This window comes from Eublepharis macularius, chromosome 8, assembly GCF_028583425.1.
Source record: "Eublepharis macularius isolate TG4126 chromosome 8, MPM_Emac_v1.0, whole genome shotgun sequence".
NCBI classification, from domain to species: Eukaryota; Metazoa; Chordata; class Lepidosauria; order Squamata; family Eublepharidae; genus Eublepharis; species Eublepharis macularius.
In genome coordinates, this window is record NC_072797.1 from 3,259,037 (window position 1) to 3,280,648 (window position 21,612).

The window sequence follows — 21,612 nt, forward strand, 5'->3', positions numbered from 1 at the left end:
CAGGCAAATCTCCACTGAACAACCCCCGTGTTTCATGCTAAACAGTAGCTGTGGTGGGGTCTGATTTAAACTGGAACCAAGGAAAAGGGATGAAAGAGGATTTACCCTTATCCCTCACACCATCTTCTCAACCTCAGATGTCCTTTTCCCCCAGTGCAGTTTACCCCATGGCAGAAATGTACAGGCAACACATGGGTCCCTGAATGTTTCCCATGTGGACAGAAATTGAGAAAATGAAAGGGTTAAAAATAGCCTAACAACCAACCACAGTTGTCATTCAGACTGGGTCCTGGGGCAGCTACAAAGCCTCTAAAAAGCCTCCTGTGGCCCTCAGCCAGGTCCCTTGCAGGATACGCCCTCACTAGGCTTGTGACCTCAGAAAGACAGTGGAGCCACACGAGACACATGGGTGCGTGTCGGATCCTGCAAGGATCACTGGGAAATGTAGTCTTTAAAAAAATAAACAGCCACTCAATGTGATTCTCAGCTGGGGAGAGTCGCAACTGGAGGGACTTTCTCTCACACACTCTCTCTCTTTTGAAAATTCTGTGGGAGTTTGGGATAAGGAAGGACGTAACAAGAGGAAGGAAAAAAGCTGAGGTGCTTTGCGAGCGAGAGAGAAACCCAGTCCCTCCCATTCTTCTTCTCCCAGCAGGAAATCGCAGCGCAGATTCCCCCCACCCCTTCACCCCATCTCTGAGCTCCTGAAGGAAAACCTAAGCTACTGGATTTTTGAAAGAGAGAATCCCTCCAGTCGAGCGGCTGTTCTTTGTAAGAAAATCCATTTGGCTCAGTTTTCCTCCAGGAGCTTGGAGAGGGCAGAGGGTAAGACTACCACTCCCAGGGAAGCTTGCGCGTCCAAACCCGTGCTCTTCACATGTAATTCATCTTGTGTGTTTCCACAAGGTATCCCAGTGCATGCCTCAGCACCGTCTGGACAGACAAGAGTTCTGCAGCAGGTCAGTGGGTTTCTGAGGGAGGCAAATTGGTGCAAAAAGGGTTCCTTGAGAGCAGGAAGGCTGAAGAGTACTGGTTGCAACAACTGTGGGATGAGTGGTCTCCTTTTTGTGCGCCTGAAAGGATGGCAGGTAGGCCGCAGACCTGTAATCTTGGAGATGGCAGAAGGCGTCATCTCTTGGCGAGCTACCTGCCCATAGACTCTGAACTGAGTCCCCACTAAGTTTATTCTCATAACTACCCTGTGAGGTAGGTTAGGACGGTCCCAGGACACCCAGTAGCTTCCGTGTCCAAGTGGGTCTCTGCGCCCTTGGCACTGGAGTCTCCACATCCTCGTTGGACACTCTCGCTACTACGCCACTGGCTTTAGCATTTCACAAACCAAGGATTCAATGAGGTGAGAGGTCTCCTTGATTTATTGCCATCTCTGAGCATCCTGAAGTCACGAGCCATCGCAGAACATCTCCTGAGACTTCTGCAGCGCCCTTTGACTCCAGCTAATGAGTAATTGCCACAATTTAGCCGCAAATTGGCATCGATTGTTCAGAACACTATTTGTATTGAAGAACTCTCGTACCTTTTCTAAGAGATGGGATCAAGCCACACAAAGCTTGTGAGCCCTGAATATCCCAGGGATTGAATGAATCATTGGCTGCCTCCTCTAACCAGTGCTGAGCGGAAGAACTTATCATCCAGCATTAGGCACTCGGACTCCGCTCATTTTCCAAACATCTTGAGTAACGGCTGTGTCCAATTTCCGAGTGATCAATTATGCTAATATCCTTATTGATTTGTTTAATTCTCCTGTTTAAATTCCTGAGAAAATGCCGACAAGGCAAAGCAAAAGAAATAGGCCTGAATTAAGAACAAAGAGCCACATCCACAAGGAACTGGTTCCAACCAAGTCCACAGAAGCAGGCCTGTAGCTCCCATGAACAGTGTGCTTATTTATTTGTTACTTATCAACCACCTTTCTCACTGAGACTCAAGGTGGATTACACAGGGTAAGTAAATGCAATCAATAGGATTGATGTGCAATAAGCAACATAATAGGATTAGGACTGTGGAAATCTGAAAGCAAGAGGAAATCTGAAACCAAGCATAGGTATTAACATGACATAGAATCATAGGGTTGGAAGGTACCTCCAGGGTCATCAAGTCCAACCTCCCGCACAATGCAGGAAATTCACAACTACCTCCTCCCCCCACACCACCAGTGACCCCTGCTCCATGCCCAGAAGATGGCAAAACACCGTCAGGATCCCTAGCCGAACTGGCCTGGGGAAAATTGCTTCCTGACCTCAATGTGGCAATCAGCATGTAAAAAGGGGTCACAAGAACTAAGCACTGATGTAACCCTTCCTGCCCTCCCTCTCATGATTTGCCTAGGTTTACAGAATCGGTACTGCTGTCAGATGGCCGTCTAGCCTCTGCTGGAAAACCTCTAAAGGAGAGCCCACCACCTCCGGAAATACATAATCTGATAATACATACAGCAGCCTAAAGTATGCAACCTATACACAGCAGCAGGGCTTTTTTTCAGCTGGAATGCAGTGGAACAGAGTTCCGGAACCTCTTGAAAATGGTCACATGATCGGTGGCCCCACCCCCTGACCTCCAGGCAGAGGAGAGTTTAGATTGCCCTCCGCACCACTGGAACGGCGCGGAGGGCAATCTAAACTCCCCTCTGCCTGGAGATCAGGGGGCAGGTCCACCAATCATGTGACCATTTTCGCTGAGGGTGATTTAAATTTTTAAAAACTCCCCCCTTGTTCCAGCTGACCCAAAGTGACGTCATTGGCCCTGGGAGCATGCGTACACTTTGTGCACGCACATGTGGTACCAAAGGCACCACCTCCCACCAAGAGTTGCCCCCTGTGTGGGCAACTCGCTGAGTTCCACCACCTCTTTTCCCAGAAAAAAAAGCCCTGCACAGCAGTCTAGTCTAGAGTCCCTAACCCTTTACCAAAAACCTCTTTCCGAACCATTTCTTTACGCTGCAGCCTGCTTACCTGTGACAAAAAGCCCTCCTGAATAATTCAGTTTTGCATAACTGCATAACGCCAAGAGAGCTGGGCCTTTCCTGATGTCATCAGGCAGGCCGTTTCTGAAGGGGAGGGGCGCCACAGAAAATGCACGTGTACGGGCAGCTGTTGATCTTGCCCGTTTGCAGGTTGGCACCCGCAGGCGACCCTGTTCTGAACAGTGAAGGTGTCGCGGCAGAGCGCAGGGGGAGATATGGCCCTGTCCGGTATGGGACGTTCGTGGTGGAGGAGGCCGAAGGTTTCCTTAGCACAGAAGGAAATTTGCTTGTGAAGATTCTCATCTGTGCATTTTAATGCCAAATACCCTCCTGATGGAGACTGGGATCATCTCCTCCATTATAGCCTTCTGGAAGTGCCGCAAACCACTATTTTTAGATGCTGACTTTACAGAGCAGGCTAACATGAGTGGCAGTCTTTTGTCTGTTGAACTGGCCCTTTCCTTGTAATCATTTTATTGTTTAACTACTTAAATCATTTTATTTCATTCTTATTTTTTAAAAACGCTTGTGGCCTAGAAAAATCACTATAAAAATGTTTTCTCTGAATAGCCAAACATTTGCCAAATGTTTAGCAGCCGTATTTGATATATAATATTTCTTTTCATTTATTGAGAGCTAATAGTTGACAGTCTTGGACAGCTAAAATGCAACAGGTATTTAGGATTTGATGTCTTAGCAGCATTTCACAGTGGACATCAGTCAACTTCAAAATGATTGAGAGAAGCCGTACGTCGCAAGCTCTCAAACTCAATGGTAAAATTTCACATTTTAAACACAAATTGTAAACTGATATATCGACCAGACGTTGCTGAACGAATGGTGCCCTCAGCACATGGATGACAAGGGAAGTAAGTACTCACTTTAAAACTGTATCTGACAATGTTCTGAGGGGCATGAGGGTTGTTGGCGGTCAAGATGCGCGTGATCTCCTCTTTCAGTTCCTGCGGAAGAGCAGTTTGGTGTTAGTTTTGGGTGCAGTGGTTTCCGTCGGCCACCTTGAGCACCGCATCTGATGAGAAGGCGGCTTTGCAAGAGACAGAAATAGACAGGGAGCTGGCTCAGAAACACAGCCCCTTCTATCGTATCAGCGTTGCATCATGGCACCAATTACCAGTTCTTTGAAGGAATTTTGCTACATATTTTCAAAAACCTGCAGGAGGTGTCGCAGAACGGGATTCTTTTTTCACTAAAAATTATGTCCTGATTTGGGTTTAATTGAGAAAACCTGTGTGGTGAATGTTATTTGTTCATCACCTATTTCATGTTTTAAAAGTACTCCCTTTCTTATATCTCTGGAATGCAAAAAGGGGTATTTTCTTCTTTTATGGGAAGGCTACTGAACATACCAAACCCTTTCTCCACTACCTACCCAGGGAAAAATCTATCTATTGGAAATAAAATTAGTTTTAAAGAGCTGTTTTTATTCCATTACGCCAGTTACAATAGCAGCTCTTAAATTCCAGGAAACATTCAGTCATGCTTGCCTTTTCCTTCACAGGAGAAAACTCAGTAGCCACACACACACACACACAAGCACAAGCACAAAGGAAAACCAGCGGGACAGGAGAGGTCACCTCACAAAACCAAATGCCATCACAAGGGTAGTTCTTAGCTTCCATTTAAAAAATCCCTAGTCCTTTTGGTTGTAGAGTTATAAGGGGAAAGGTACTGGTTGTACATTTCTCTCTATAACTGCAACAAAAAGGGCCAGAGACTTAGGGTTGTTGTTTTTTTAAAATAAAAATTAGGAACTAATACATTAATGCAATTAATCACTACCGTATAACATGACAGCACTAAATTGATATGGCTATTTTTTAAAAAGCCTGAAAAATGTTCTTCAGTGGCAGGGAGGAAATGGCAGCCGAAGAAGGAAAGAGCATGGCGCCTTTCTAGGGGGGTTGTTTGTTGCCCCTGTGAATGCCTCTGCACGAGAGCTATGGGGAGAATGGTCTCCGTGTGGATGTAGCCCAGTGCGCAAAGTACAGTCCCAAGAGATGCTGGACACATTCTTCTTGTGGAGTTCTACAGTGCGCCATATTCCAAGTCGTTTGTCACAAGGAACTCGGCTCTAGAACATCATGTATTCTGCACCTGGAAGATCCCAGGTTCAGTCTCTGGCATCTCCAACTGAAGGACGTCAGACAGCAGAGACGGGGAACGATGTCTCTCTAGCGGAGACTCTGGAGAGCCAATGCCGGACGTGAAAAGCCAGATGGATCAACGGCCTAAGGCAGCTTCATGTGGTCATAAAGGCATTGCAGGGGGTGGGGGTGGGGGTGGCTCAGCGGTAGAAGAACTGCTTTGTGTGTAAAAGGTTCAATCTTTGGAATCCCCAGTTAAAGAATCCCAGGTAGCAGGGCTAGAAAATATATTGACTTCATTTATACTCCACTTTTCTCCCAATGAGGAGAAAACAACCGCCCCGTGGGATAGGTTAGGCTGAGAGTGTGTCACTGACCCTGCAAGCTTCTGCAGCAGAGCGGGGAATCAATCCTGGCTCTCCCAGACCCTAGTCTGACACTCTAACCGCTACACTATGGCGACTTCCCGAGTCCTATGCTAATTTATTTTGTTAAGGATCAGAGGAAACTGGGGGAAGGATGTTGAACAGAACTGCAGGAAACACTATGACGGGGAAGGGCAGCCTTGCCACTGTTTTGACCGCTGTTTTAAAGGGCTACAGGAGCATAAGGGGGGACATGGGGTGTATTCAGAAAAAAAGGGGGGGGAGGCCCTAGAGCGTTGTGCAGCGCCGTGACGTTGTTTCTCCACCCTCCGCCACCAAATGCTTCCACCCTACCAATGGTCCCAGCCGGCAACCCTAAGGCATCCCTTGTGGGGCCTCCAATGGCCTGTTCCAAGCCACGCCTCATGGCATAGCCGCGGAGGTTTGCCTTGGACCCAGCTGGCTGCAGTGCAGGCCCAGGACAGGTGCCTTGGTAGGGGGTGACAAAATACCAACCCTTAAAACAGTTTCTGGGCAATTCTGGGCTATGGATATAGCTAGAACTATGGGAGAACAGTTGCTGAATTTGATCAAGAAAATCATAGAAGATGTCATTGCACACAGAAACACGGCTAGCCCAGCCCCATAACCAGACATGCCACAAAAGGAGAGAGGCACAAAACAGAGGAGGAACATGCCCTTGTATAGATTAGAAGAGCCATCTAACCCATATAGGGTTGCCAGGTCCTCTTACCCTCCTGGTGGAAGGCAGGAGACCTGGCGCTTACCTGCATTGGCCCCCTCATGCACACACCTTGCACGTGTGCACTCCCGGTCTGCATGATGACATCACTTCTGGGAAGCGATGTCATTGTGCAGGCCACGTGCTGCCCCTAGGAGAGCTCCCACTGCGGCCCAATCCAGCCTGAATCAGTCAGCTGTGGGGCGCGGGAGTGCTGCTAGGTGGCGCGAGGGGCCTTGGAGTGCTCCTGCACTTCACAGCAGTCTGATTTTACCCAATTTGGACCCGAATCAGGCTGCTGTGGCACACGGGAGCACACCTCGTGCCCTGGGAGTGCACCCCAGGAGGCACAATCCCCCCCTCTGGCCAGGTAAGTGGAGTTGGGGAGTGGAGGGTGGGAGTGGGGGACTGGCAACCTTAAACTCAAATATACAATGATATGTACAACGTGTTGGGGCCCAGCTGCAGAGAGTGTCTGAGGATGACAAGAATGTCTAACTTTGCAAATTAGATATCTAACTCAAGGAAGGGAGTACTTGCGGAGAGCCAAGAGATATTCATATGTATGAGAAACTTGTAATCATTAATTTTGAAGTTATAAGATAATTACTTAGCCAAGAATATGAGTGATTTGAAACAGGACAGTTAGTTATTGTTAGGAGATGGTTTTAAAACCCTATAAATATGAGATGCTGAATTGATCGGGAGCTGCTTCCTAGGAGGAGCCCCCTGCTTAAGGTACCTCTTTGGACTCCTGTAATTGCTCTTCCTTAATTATCTATGCATGGTATGATTTCCTGTTGACTGAGCTGACATTAAGAATGCTGAATAATCACGTTTTATTAATAAAGGCTTTGACTGGAAGCAGGCTTTCTGTAATAGTATTACTTGTGTACCATACCTGATAACGAACTAAAATGGTATCAGTGGCTTACCTCTTGCCAAAATGTAAACGATTTAATACAGCTAACTAGATGCTTAGGATAAGTGCATGCCTATATCTGAATCAGGTTAGTAATCCAGAGGAAAAATCCACCACCTGGAGTATACAATGAGACAACTCTCAATAATCAGGGAAGACAATAATATTCAATTAATGAGGTTACCTTAAAGGTAAAGTGTTTAGTGCATACAATAAATATCCAGTAAATAGTTACCTAAGTTATAAAACACAAACAAAAGTCCTATCCAATTCCATCAATATAGACCTGTACATTGAAGATAGTGTGGGAAATGGATTTAATGAAACAGATTTTATGTACCTTATGTGCCTTCTATCACTGTTATGCACTTTTACTATTCTCAGGAGCTAATGTAGTATTTGTAACGCAACTTGCAAGAAAATGAGACTTGAAACAAAAGACCAAAGCAGAATGTATGTTATACATTTAAATCACTGTGAGAAGTAAGATCAAAAGTACTGTGAAGCTTGCTACCAGGTAGATTGCGCTTAATAAGCACCTGCTTGATTCCTGACACCTGTTCCTTACTGTATACAGAAACCCCTTTGTGAAAGTCTCTATGCAAAATGTTGCAATAAAAGCTAGCTAGATTAGCAAAACCTTTCAAGGTTCAGAGGGGAAACCACAAAGTGGAGAAGGAGTACTGAATGTAACTTTAAGCACATTCCTAGAGAAGGCAGAGCGCTTTTCTCCCACGGAACCCAGAGAAATATTCTCCGCTTGAAGCCCACAAGGTTGCCAGAAGCGACAACGGGCTGCCTTTACTAAATGATACATGAATGAAAAGCCTATGAAAGCCTATGAAAGAGATGCTCTCTTATTATGATTGGCTAAAGGGACATTCGGGACACCAGTTGTGTCCAACAATAGTATTTAAGAATACGTACACTGATAACCTTTTTCATTCAACAGTCCACGGCTGTATGGAACTACAGTGTATGACAGCAGGAAAGCCTTGTCTTGTAATGAATCAATGTCTGATTCTTTTTCTTTTTACCGGTACGCCATAAATGAATCTTCACTCACTCTTCCATAAAACAATGATAAGTAAAAGAAGATTCATGATGATAATAATCTTCCACGATTATTGAGATTTATCTCATTGTATACCCCAGGTGGTGGATTTTTCCCTCTGGACTACTTATCTTAGATTTCCCCAGAGTGCCTCTCATTTTTCTTAGTATATCTGAATCAGGCCTGATCAGAGCCACCCATCACAATTCTACTCACAGCATCCGTCAGGTCCAGTTGGTCCGGTGGCTTGATTAACGTTTTCGCCTGAGTCCACTCATCTGCTCCCTCTCCCAGTTCAATGCCACCTTCGTCATCCTAGAACAAGAGAAGTTCATCAAACAAAGAATATGTGGACCTGACACTTCTATTTTTCAAGAGGAACGAGAAATTGACAGACTCCACTAACACATTTTACCCTGACCTGGATAGCCCAGGTGACCCTGATCTCGTCAGATCTCAGAAGCTAAGCTGGGTCAGCCTTGGTTAGTAATTGGATGGGAGACCGCCAATGAAGACCAGGGTTGCTGAGGCAGGCAATGGTAAACCACCTCTGGTAGTCTCTTGCCATGAAAACCCCACCAGGGGTTGCCATAAGTCAGCTATTACTTGAGGGCATGCTCTACCACCACCAATACCACATTTTAGACCTATTCAGATTTCCAGGCTCCACCATGGGCAACTAAAACCCGAAGATCATGTATTGGGCTTATGTGTCAAGGGGTAATGCAAGTCCCTGCAAGAGATTAGTCATTCAACATATCACTGGATATATTATACTAAAAGTTCACATAAGACCTGAAAATAAGACTTGAAAATGAATGCTGGAATCTGACGGAGCCCACTGTGCGGTTCCGGTTGGCCCATCTCAGACCAAATACTGCAGTACTGGGAAAGGGGCAAAGCTAGAATGGTCTGGACAAACAAAGGCTAATGAGGAAGGAGGTTTTTAATTTAGAGGGAAAGGACAGCTAAATGGGAGGAGGTGACTCAAATTTATAAGATTATTCATAGCGTGGGAAAGTTCGACAGAAAACATTTTCTTCCTCTCTTATAATACTGATCCCCAAAAGGCAAAAGGAAATATTTTCCAACACAGTGCATAATTACGTAGGCATGTTTGATCAAGTTATGGCGACCCCCGCATGGGATTTCAAGGCAAGTGAGAAGCAGAGGTGGTTTGCCGTGGCTTTCCTCTGCAGCGTCTTCCTTGGTGGTCCCCCAACCAAGTCCTGGCCCTGCTTAGCTCCTGAGATCTGAAAAGACTGAGTGATGCCATGCAGCCTTCCCTCCAAACATATTACCTTTCCTATGAGAGGTAATGATGTCCAATAGACATATTGTCCATGAGTTTGAAAGTTATCAATGGCTACAGGTCCTGAAAGATAAATGGAACTTCCACGTTTAGTGACAGTGTACCTTGGAATACAAATGACAGGATAGCAACAATGGTGGGGGGGGGGCTGTTGCCTTCCTCTTTACTTAGGAGCTCCTCTCCTAAGTCTACTGGTTTAAACAGCTTACCCCACAGGGTTTGAATGTTTCTGGATTGTGCAACATCGCGCACTACATCTTGAACTGTTTTATTGAAACTGTAGTTTTGCTAGATTTAATTCTATATTATGGTTGTTTTTATATGTGTGGTTATCTGCTCTGAGCCCACGTAGGGAGAGCAGGCTACAAATTTAATTAAATAAATAAATCTTTCAGTCCAGGGGTGATATGATCCTAACCCTGACAATAGCTTGGCAAACACATTTTAGACCAATTGAAATTTACAGATTTCAAGGCAGCCCTATACAGAAGCTGTATCTAAATAAGGACAAAAAGAGGGGAGGGGGCTTAACCCAAACAAGAACCAAGAAGGTTAAAGAAATCCCAATTCATAGGCCAAATTTCAAAATTACTAAATATTGGACATAAATATGTATATTTATATTCATAAATATACAAAAATACATGTATTTATTACAGAATAGCGTAAAAACAAGTCCAAATACAGCCTAAATTCAGATTAAAATCATACCAAAACCTCCAACAAGAACCTTATGCAGCCCTGGCCCTGATGCAGCAGGGCTCTTCCAGGTTTGTGATGTATATAAGTCTCTACTGCAAGCTGAGGTCCACGTTTCAACAGTGGAGGAAACTCACTGCTAAAAAAATCTTCTTCAGGAACGGTGTAGTCCTTGTGTCAGCATTAAGAATCGCTGTGTTTGCAAGAACCATGCTCACACTGCGTATGCATGCTCCATAGTTTTTGTTCTAGGCATGATCTGCCATCTTATGGAGCTGGGCTGGGTGAAGTTGGAGCCTGATCCTGATTGGGGGGGGGGGGCAGGGACGGTCAGCAAGAGGAGGGTAGAAGGGATGAACTTGCTACTGTAAACTGGTACTTGTATCCAGGGGTCATTTTGTAGAAAAAGAGCTGGAGGAACTCATTAGCATAACTAATTAGCATGACTCATTAGCATATGCCATGCCCCTTGACATCGCTGGAAGTGTGTCATTAGCATAACCGATTTGCATATGCCACACCCCCTGACATCACCTATCCTGGCTGTTTTGTACCCAATCCTGGCCATTCGGGGCCGAAATTGGGCCCAAAATGGCAAAACGGGGCTGAAAATGGCTGAAAAGGGGCCCAAAATAATAACAACAACAACAACAACAACAACAACATTCGATTTATATACCGCCCTTCAGGATGACTTAACACCCACTCAGAATGGTTTACAAAGCGTGTTATTATTATCCTCATGACAATCACCCTGTGAGGTAGGTGGGGCTGAGAGAGCTCCGAGAGAGCTGCGACTGACCCAAGGTCACTCAGCTGGCTTCAAGTGGAGGAGTGGGGAATCAAATCTGGTTCTCCAGATTAGAGTCCTGCGCTCTTAACCACTACACCAAAACGGTCAGGATCAGGCCGCTGCTGAGCGGGAGAGTGATCCACCACCCGTCAGAGGCCCAATCTGGGCTGTTTCGCCCCAATCCAGGCTGAAATGGGCCCCAAATGGCCGAGAGTCAGGTGGGCAGGGCCACCTGACATGTGACCTCTTTGGGGAACTGCCGGAACTGTGTTCCGGCGTGTTCCCCCTCGAAATGAGCCCTGCTTGTATCCCTCTCTTTGATCATCTACCTTTCTTGCTCTGGTGGGCTTTTGGGGGGGAAGGCAAATAATGAGGTATAAAGTGTCAAACAATTTTGAGGCCAAGCCTCGTCCCAGCACTCCTCTTTCACTTACCATCTTTTGTCATTTGCAGCCATACCAGGCTGCAGCAAGAAATCTGGAGAACAAGGGAGGCAAAAAGAATTAAGAGCGGAGACTTCTGTGTCTAAGAGTGAGAGAGAGGCTGTGATTTGACAGACAGGTTTTGATTTGCAAACTAGCACAGAACAAACCCAACCAAGTCAGGCTGTTAAAGTCACCACTATTCCAGAGGATCATTTATTTCCTGTCTTAGTTGATTTGAAGATGGCACTTCCAGCTCCTCTGATCTTATCTGGTCTAATTTCTGAATTAGTCACAATTTAATACACATTCCGTCGATGCTCTAGACTGTGATTGCTCAAAGGCTTCATGAAATAAAATAATTTCAAAGTGTCACTTGGGGAAGACATTCCAAATATGAAGAGGCAGAATGTGATACACACTTCACAAAGAGACCTTCCCCCCCCTCCAAGGCTAGTAAAAAAAAGCACCGATTCTCCTCATGCATCATAGATGGGAGAAGCCTTCTGAAGTCTGGAGCAGGGATGGGCATTTGGTAGCCTCAGGATCTCCTCTATGCTTCACAAAACCTTCCCAAGTACTGTTTAAAGGACCACGGGATACGTATGAAGAAAGGCGATCATTTTCAAACTCCACTTCTGGGCTTCCATGAAACTGAATTTCTCACTCCCTGTGACAGATGAGTGGCAGAGTGGTTTCCCAGAGAAGCAGCACCATCCTAGAGAACTCCTCTGTGATGCTGCAGAATTCCCACCTGTTCCAGCCAAGATTTTTTTCTTCTCAGTACCATGACTGTGCCAGTCCGTCTGCAAACTGGCCACACTAAGGTACACTAATCACTGGTGCATTTGTGCGCCCTAGGCAGTAGCAAAAGATCATAGATCTGATTTCCAGCTGATTTGTAAGCTGCCAGGTAGAACAGAGTTCATCTCAGGAGCCTTGCAGGTAGAGATTTTTAACTATTCTCTGCATCACCATGAACTGCAGATAGTTTGAGCAAAGATATTTGCTAGACAACAACCCTTCTTCTTCAGGGGACTCCAGGCAGTCAGCCCCATCCCACTGACTGATAAACATCTCCAAGGCCTTTTGTGCTGTCTCTGTCTGGGCAACTCTTTATTTTGGCAAATCTCTCGCCCATCCTCTGCTTGCATGGAATCCATTTGGCCCAGATGCTTGCTGCAACCTCTTCAGTGACACACAAGCACAATCCCTGACCGCCTTATCTGCCACTGGTAACAAGAAGCCAACTGCAAGGGAAGTTCATCTGAACTGGTATTCATTACTTATGCGCAGCACAAGCTCGCGATTAAAACAAGTTCTGGGGCTCGGGGCAATTTCTCTCAGTTCTTCAGAAAGGCCGTCATGAGCTGAATTTCAAGCAAATCAATCTCTCTTTTCAATCCGGTTTTCCTAGCAGCATTGCTTAGACCTGTGCCCCCATATGGACGCAGCTGATGTGGAATCCAGGGTCTAATTGGATCTTCCTATGCATGGCTGCTCTCAGCAAGGATGAATGGAATATTGATCAAAGGAGGGCTTCCTTCAGGGTCCAGCAGTCAAAGCAGCGAGTGAGTCTCTGGGGAATTTCCCCTCCAAACAGCAAGAAAAGGACTCCAAGGGGTGGCGGGAAGAAAACCGAGGCTCCTCTCCACGGGCAATGGCCAGGTGTGACATTATGTTCCTCTCTGCTCTGTGTCCTTTTACCCAATGCAAAACTGAATAAAAGAGGTCTCTTAATACCAGTAAATTTTACGACATATACGTTTTTAAAATGTTGCATTGCTTATACATCAGCTTCTGCTTCAGGCACATCCTCAAAAAGAGGCATGAGGTGTTAGTAGAACAGATTCAGACAGACTTCTAGAGCAGGGTTATCTGATGAGCAAAACGAAGGCATGAGAATCCACAACTTTCATTTGAACTGCAGAAGTTGGGGGCTTGTCTTTTCCCAACCAGAAACCCAGACAATGCCTCCTCCTTTCTCACCCTGCACAGTCCAGACGGGCACCAAAGAATCTGAAGACCTACTTGGGCAGGAGCAGAGAAGGAGCCTGGAAATGTTCGCTGCCACAGCGGTTCAGCAAAGGAACAAACTGCTTTGAGATGTTGTGGCATCTCCTTCTGACAGCCAAGCTACAAGTGATGCCTGACACAGGTTGGACACTGCACAGCATTTGGATCATTATGACCGTTAGGACTGCGGCAGAAAAATACTCTGTGCAATATCAGCTGGAAATTGGCAATATGAGAGTAACGTGCCTTTGAAGAAGTGAATTATTCACGAACGGGTGTTACTTACATATGCTGGCAAACCCCGTAGGCGTGGCTGACTGGACGTCGGACATCTTCCCACAGCACAGCCTCATATTTTCAGAAAGTGTTTATTTATATTTGACTCCTTTTTTGGACACTGTTGCCGCTTTGGACTTTTCACTGTTACCTACTTGTTGTCTGTACTTTTTGTACAGGGGAGTGCCTGCGTGCACCCTTACATTGTTGCTTCACTGTGTGCCTGCGTGCACTGTGATTCTTGGACCGTTTTGGACACTATCATCTATTGATTTACTATTACAATTGTGTTTGATAACTTCTCTATTGTCCTTATTAATTTGGCATATTTATTGACTGCCTCTTTAATTAGCTTTCCTCCGGTTCTTTCTTTTGGTTGCGACAGGTTGGACGCTTGTCAGCTTCCCTCAAGTTTTGATGGGGAATGTAGGCGTCCTGGTCTGGCAGCTGTAATGGAGAGCCAAGCTGTAAAGCCAGGATGCCTACATTTCCCATCAAAACTTGAGGGAAGCTGATAAGGGTCCAGCCTGTGCCAGGCGCCACTTGTAGCTTGGCTCTGAGAGAGGTTTTCCAAGAAAAGCCTGGGCAGAGCAGTCAAGGCATGTCAGTGTCCTTGCAGATCTTTTCCATGTCTTCAGGACTAGCCTCTTTGTGAATACCTGCAGAAATGCGTTTGTTGATTACTTAGCCTGATCTTCCAGGCTGGAAGTGGTCAAGGCTGCCTGCAGGTTGCCTGTGCAAAATTTAAGTAAACACAAAAGAGCTCAGGGGAAGGGCAGGCCAGAAGTTAATCTCACGTATGGCTCTCTCTCTCTCTCATACACGGTGCCAGACATATTCTATCCTTGCCCTCGGCACATTTAATTTAGAAAAGGAGGGCCTTGTCACTGGCTGTTCGTCACTCCACTGCCTACACTAAATATTTACACCAGTGAGGGGCTCCCAGCATGCATGCATGACTTCTGGGGGATGCACCTGACCAATGAGGCTTCCCTGTGCACTTCCAGAATGAATGTATACATAACGCACCATCATGTCAAGCTGCTTGATGGTTCCTACAATAATAAAGTGCAAAGACAACAATATGCCAAACGGCAGAGGGACGTTGTACAAAAGATGCCGGGTGGTAAATTCCATTGGTATAAACAGGAATTGACAGAAATCAATGGGACGATTTATGCTCGCAGGCAGGATAGGTTATTAGACAAAGACACTTCCCAAATCACTTGTTAAGCTGTTGGGAGACCAAGTCATTCATATCTTTGGCATATTTATTCATTATGCATTGTTAGATTTATAGCCCGCTCTCTCCGAAAGCAGGCTCAGAGCGGATCACAACATTGAATAGTTACAATAAAAGATAAGGAAGAGACGGTGATCTTTACAATAAAAGATAAGGAGATAAGGTGATGCATCTGACGAAGAGAGCTGTGGCTCTCGAAAGCTTATGCTACAATAAAGTTGGTTAGTCTTAAAGGTGCTACTGGACTCTTAACTATAATAAAAGATAAAAACAGCAATATATGAGTCAAAAACTTCAGCACTTCAGTTTCAGTGAAAACAGGCTCTTGATGCAGCACTCAGATTGCACAACCCAACTTCAGAACCCATGTGATGGGGGAGGGCAAGCTGGTAAGTGGACCACAGAAATCAAAGAAGGGGGAACACAGACCCCCTCCACAACAGGAGGCTGGCAGGGTCCTTCGTCTGTCTTAACCACCATAGGCCTGGTGGAACATCTCTGTCTTGCAGGCCTGGTGGAAAGATGACAGAGAGTTCCACCAGGATGGTGCCAGGGCCGAAAAAGCCCTGGCTCTGGTTGAGGCAAGGCGAACATCCTTAGGGCCAGGGATCAACAGTAGATCCCTGCCAAACGGAGCACCCTCCGGGGTACATACGGTGAGAGATGGTCCTGCAGATATGTTAGTCCTAGTCTGCTAAGGGTCTTAAAGAACCAAAACCGTGACCCTGATCTGGAACTCCACCAGGAGCCAGTGCAGCTGGCATAACACAGGTATTATGTGTGCCCAAGACGGGGTCCTCATAAGGACCCATGCCATGACATTCTGGACCAGTTGTAACCTCTGGATCAGGCCCAAGGGTGGCCCAGCATACAACGAGTTACAGCAATCCAATCTGAAGGTGACCGTTGCCTGGATCACTGTCGCTAGGTCGTGGGTCAAGAGGTAGAGGACAAGTTGCCTGGCCTGATGTAGATAGAAAAACGCAGACCTGGCAACTGCCATGACCTGGGTCTCCATTGATAAGGAGGCATCCAGGACCATGCCCAGGCTCCTTACCATCAGTACGGGCACAAGCGGTGCCCCATCGAGGGCTGGGAGTTGGATTCCCAAATCCAACTGCCCACGGCCCAAGCGCAGGACCTCCATCTTCACGGAATTCAGTTTCAGTCGACCCTGTTTTAACCACACAGTCACAGCTTCTAAAGCACTGAGGCATATAGATGTTAAATGACATCGGAGTGTTGCCCACTGGGGGACACCATCCACCAGTGGGTGACGCAATGACAACAGCTCCCCTAGCTCCTTTTTTATAGATTTTGTTACTGTTTAATGAAACATGAACAATCAGATTACGGTCAAACTGTGAACATATTTATTGCTACAGCAATAAACCCTTTGCAACTTTATTAGAAGTAGAGCTGCTGAAATCAATAGAGTCTACTTTTAAGTAAATTTGTTGATGGTGTTACTGAACAAGAACAGCAATTGGATCCTTGCCTAAGACTACAATTCTCAACACCCTCATCAGGGGAAAAAGTCCTTCACAGTTACAGGCCTGATTTGTAAGCTACACGCATTTAGAATTTGGATATCTTACCCGTCTCCTTATAATTGATTTGGAACCTCTCGGAAATTGTCCAATTATGCTCTAAAAAAGAGAGAGAAAATGTGAAATCAGTTACTGTTGATTGATACTTTTGATCATTTGAGAACCACAGAACAAAGAACGGCTTTTTTCAGAACGTCCACTTCAGCCAGAGATCCCGGCTCATTCTGCACAATGATCCGTATGACTCTCACCATTATCTGCTAATACAGGCTCCCTCCGGGGAGCAGCTGAAAGACAGAAGCAGAATGCTACCACGTGAAGTCAGCTCTGTAGTGTGGATATCAGTTGTAATTCCAGCAGGTCTCCCGGCCCACTTGGAGGTGGGCAAACCTACCTGTAGAGCTACTTTTGAAGAAGCATTTGGAAAGAAATAGAGGTGGGACAGCTAGTAAGACTGTAAGAGAGTTGCCCCACGTTTTGGAGTAAAAACCCCACGGTGAATTTCTCTACGGATAGTCCGTTGCAAGTACAAGACGTCACCCTCTATTTAGCAGTCATGATATTTTGGCCTACAATGGGGGTTGCAGAATAAAATTATTTATAGCTGAAAGTGTTCTGCAAGGAGGCCTCTACCCCCCACCCACCCCCAAAAAGAGTCTGCTCTCACAGAGGCTGTCTCTGAATCCCTTCATGACTATTCTGCTGGAAAAGAAAGAGAGGGATACCGTTTTAACCTGATTTGGCAACACAGCCTACTTGACAGGAGATTTCCAGAGCGTAATTTCGTTTGACACAGGTCAGCCAAGCAAAACAAAGCCTGGTTGCTAACTTGCTGTGGACCCCTGAGTCTATAAAAGCATTTATCTGGCAGTAAAGGCATCGACAAAGCAGTTGGATGGTAATTTGTTTGGGGGCAACTATGCACACCTCAATTAACTTGACATACAGAGCAATAGGTGAAAAAAAAACATTTTTTAACTATATAGAATGGGGGAAACCCTAAAGCTAAGCTCTATCTACAAGTTACATAGGATTTTGACTGAAGTTCTATCCCCGGCATTCCTCTTGAGTGTTTTTCTCCTGCTGAAATTGCTTGCTGTTTTTATGCCCCAATGGAATTATTGCTAGTTTTGGTATCAGAGAGCTGCTGTGGCTCAGGGGCAGAGCATCTACTTTACCTGAGAAGGCCACAGGTTCAGTCCCTGGCATCTCCACTAAGAAAGGATGAAGCTATAGATTAAAGATCTTTACCTGACTCACTGCCAGGTGGAGATAACAAGACTATCCTTGGTAGACTAATGGTCTGATGCACAGTATCAGGTAGTACTGATAGATTTCAGAGTTTATTTATTTATTTATTCATGTCATTTATAATCTGCCTTTCTCACTGAGACTCAAGGCGAATTACATAATGTGAGATTAGTACAATCAGTAGCAAGGACATTTCCATACAGTGTCAAGGCCATTTCCATAAGCAATGTCATAGGATAAATAAATACAAGTTTACATAGACATAGAATTAGCAAGGATCCAATACAAAGTTGAAGAATTGCAAAAACTTCCAAAGGTGGAAAGTGCCATGTTGCAGCCAACTTATGACAACCCCATAGGGTTTCTCAAGGTAAGAGACACGCAGAGGCCATTTGCCATTGCCTGCCTTCACATGGTAACCCTGGACTTCCTTTGTGGTCTCCCATCCAAATACTAACCAGGGCCAACCGTCCTTAGCTTCTGAGGTCTGACAAGATTGGGTTTGTTTATAGCTGGTGGCTCACTATAAATAATGTAAACAAACAGATAATAAACTTCAGAGTTACAACACAAAAACAGCGTTACACTTACCTGTAACTGTTGTTCGTCGAGTATCTTCTGAGCAGACACACATTGGGACTGCCTGCCGTGGAGAGATTTTTCTAAAATCTGTTAAGGGAGGCGCTTGCCGCTACTGTGCACACGCAGTGGCATTCCCACCAAAACACGGTTGCTAGGACGAGCGCCCCCGATATTCCCTCAGTTTATCTGAGCCGCCGGAGAGTGTATCAAATTAAGTAACACTCACAGCGGGGCAGGAGGGAGGGAATGTGTGTCTGCGCAGAAGATACTCAACGAACAACAGTTACAGGTAAGCACAACACTGTTTTTCGTTGTTGTCTTTTGTGCAGCCCCACATTGGGAGTATAGCGAGCTACTCACCAATGAGGCAGGTGTGAGTGATCAGCCGAAAAAAGACTGGAGAACAGCCGTACCTACTGCTGATTCACGTCTCGCGTTCATGTCCACAGAATAATGCTTGATAAAGGTGTTGGGCGAGGACCAACTTGCAGCTTGACAGACGTCGTGCAGAGGAACTCCACGCAGGAATGCATCTGAAGCAGCCTGGGCTCGTGTGGAGTGAGCTTTCACCAAAAATGGACACTTGGTACCAGCCTTTCGATAACACCGTTTAATAGTAGAAACAAGCCATCTAGACAAGGACTGGGAGGATGCTGCAAGACCTTTACGTGTACCAGCATAACAGATGAACAATGAGGCTGACCTTCTGATGCCCTTCGTTCTATGTAAATAGTACAATAAAGATCGTTTGAGAGCTAACGTGTGCAGTGTTTTCTCCGCAACAGAAGTGGGATTCGGGAAGAAAACTGGTAACACCACCTTTTGCTGGAAATGAAATTTGGACACCACTTTGGGTTGGAACTCAATACTAGCATGCAAGATTACCTTTTCAGGGAAGAATTGCAAAAATGGGGGATCCGTGCACAAGGCAGTGATTTCCCCCACTCGCCTAGATGAGGTAATGGCAACTAGAAATGCCACCTTCGTTGTCAACAAAGACAAGGGGCAAGATGCCATTGGCTCAAAAGGTGGGAGCATCACCTGGGAACGCACTAGAGGCAAACTCCACTGTGGGATGGGTGGGCTTCTAGGGGGAACAGTCTTAAACAACACCTTCAGAAACTGCTTGGATACATGATTAGCAAAGACAGTTTTGCCATCAATCCTTTCGTGAAAGGCTGAGATGACAGCCATATGCACTTTAACACTGTTTACAGAGAGTCCTCCCTTATGCAGACTCAAAAGGTACTCTAGCACCAAGGGCAATGGACAAGAAAAAGGTGAAAGGCCGGTAGGGCCCAACCACTGAGAAAAACGAGTCCATTTCCTCAAATAAGACACCCTGGTGGACAACTTCCTTGCATTCAAAATAACTTGAGTAACCTCAGCAGAGAATCCTAAATTGTGGGATGTAGCAGCCACGGCGTCAATTTCAGGACAGCGAGATTGTGGTGCCAGACATTGTCTCTGACCAGTAGGTCTGGAGCCAGGGGAAAATGCAGGAAACGGCCCCCAGGCAGGGACAGGAGAAGGGGGAACCACTCCTGACGGGGCCAGAAAGGAGTAACTAGAATGCAGTGAGTTTTGAAGACTCGAATCCTGCAGAGAACTTTGTGCAGGAGGGGGGTGGGAAAAACCGTGGGAACCAAGGAACCTGAAATGCATCCCCCAGTGAAAGAGGGTCCACTCCAGCCCTGGAGCAAAAGTTGCGGGCTTTCCTGTTGAACCTCATAGCAAACAGGTTTATCGTGGGGAAACCCCAGTTGAGGAAGACCGGTGTCAGGTACTTGTCTTGCAGAGACCATTCGTGTTGGTCTAGGAATACCCTGCAGAGTGTATCTGCTGTGGTGTTTACTGTTCCAGCTATGTGCATGGCCTGAGAGTGGATGTTGTTGACTACAGCCTATTCCCATAGGGCTGTGGCTTCAGCACAGAGCTTGATCAATGCCATTTCCCCTTGCCTGTTCAGATAGTAACATGCCGTTGTGTTGTCTGAGAGGACCTGAACTTGCCTGTTGTGAAGAACACCTGCAAAAGAAGCAAGGAAGTAACGGATCGCTTGAAGCTCCAAGACATTGATGTGCAACCTAGATTCTGTAGGAGACCAAGTATCCTGAACGGTCAATGTTCCACAGTGTCCACCCCAACCCAAGGAGGCATCCGTAGAGACAGTAACGTCTGCAAAAAAAGGACCAAACTCACAACCCCCAGCCAAATTATTGTGGCCGGTTCACCAGAACAGGGATTTAACAATCACTCTGAGGATAGAAAATCGCAGTTCCTGGCTCATAATTAGCAGGTTGTACTTGTGTATGAACCAGTTCTGCAAGGGTCTCTTACGAAGCAGTGCAAAGTACACAACAGCTGTAGTTGACGCCATAAGACCCAATAGGGTTTGGATCATAAGGGCTGTCTGGTAGCGGTTGGATATGAAAAATTACGCTAAGGAGCGCAACCTGTGCAATCTGTCAGAGGGCAAACAAGCCCTGCCTTGCAGGGAGTCAAACTGGATCCCAATAAAGCAGATCGTCCTGGAAGGGATAAGAATAGACTCTGTCCCAGTTAACCAAGAGACCGAGGTGAGAAAGTGTGGACATAATCAGATCAATGTGGTCACAAAGTACGAATGCCGTGGGCCCTACCAAGAGCCAGTCATCTAAATATGGGTATATCGTGCAAACTTTAGATCACAAAGAGGTTACCATGACTGCCATACATTTCGTGAACACATGAGGAGCTGAAGCTAACCTGAAAGGCAACACAGTATACTCAAAGGCTTCATCCCCACATATGAAACGGAGATACTTCCTCATGGATCGAAATGCGGAAGTAAGCATCTTTTAAATCTATGATGGAGAACCAAACACCGACTTCCAGAAGCTCTATGACCTTAGTCAAAGTCAGCATCTGGAATTTCTGATTTCTTATAACCTTATTGAGGCCTCTCAATTCTAATACAGGCCTAGAACCCCCATCTTTTTTATCAACCAGAAAATATCTTGAGTAAAACCTGTAAGGAGATGCATGTAAATCAACTCTGCGAATAGCACCTTTCTTTAACAGATCAATAACATTAACTTTAAGAACATCAGAACAACAGGGGGATGAAGAAGGAAGAGAAAGTGGAGGGCACTCGACAAACAACAACTTGTAACCACTAGCAACAATGGAAAGAAGAATAATCTACTATAGACTCCCAAAACAATAAATATGGGAGCAATCTGCCCAAAAAGGGGACAGCAGTCCGGGCCTCCTTCAGTCCTGTCAGAATAGTGACTTCTACCCTTGAACAGTCGCCTT

General features: G+C 45.8%; 1 protein-coding gene across 1 annotated transcript in view; it reads right to left on the bottom strand.

The window, feature by feature from the left end:
• Positions 1 to 21,612, bottom strand: part of DNAI1 (dynein axonemal intermediate chain 1) — a 187,684-nt gene that overhangs the window by 153,807 nt on the left and 12,265 nt on the right. The window contains exons 2-4 of the mRNA XM_054986152.1: positions 16,528 to 16,578; positions 8,385 to 8,483; positions 3,862 to 3,942 (exon numbers count right to left, since the gene is read on the bottom strand). Coding sequence (XP_054842127.1) covers positions 3,862 to 3,942; positions 8,385 to 8,483; positions 16,528 to 16,578 — 231 coding nt within the window. The remainder of the gene's footprint in view (positions 1 to 3,861; positions 3,943 to 8,384; positions 8,484 to 16,527; positions 16,579 to 21,612) is intronic.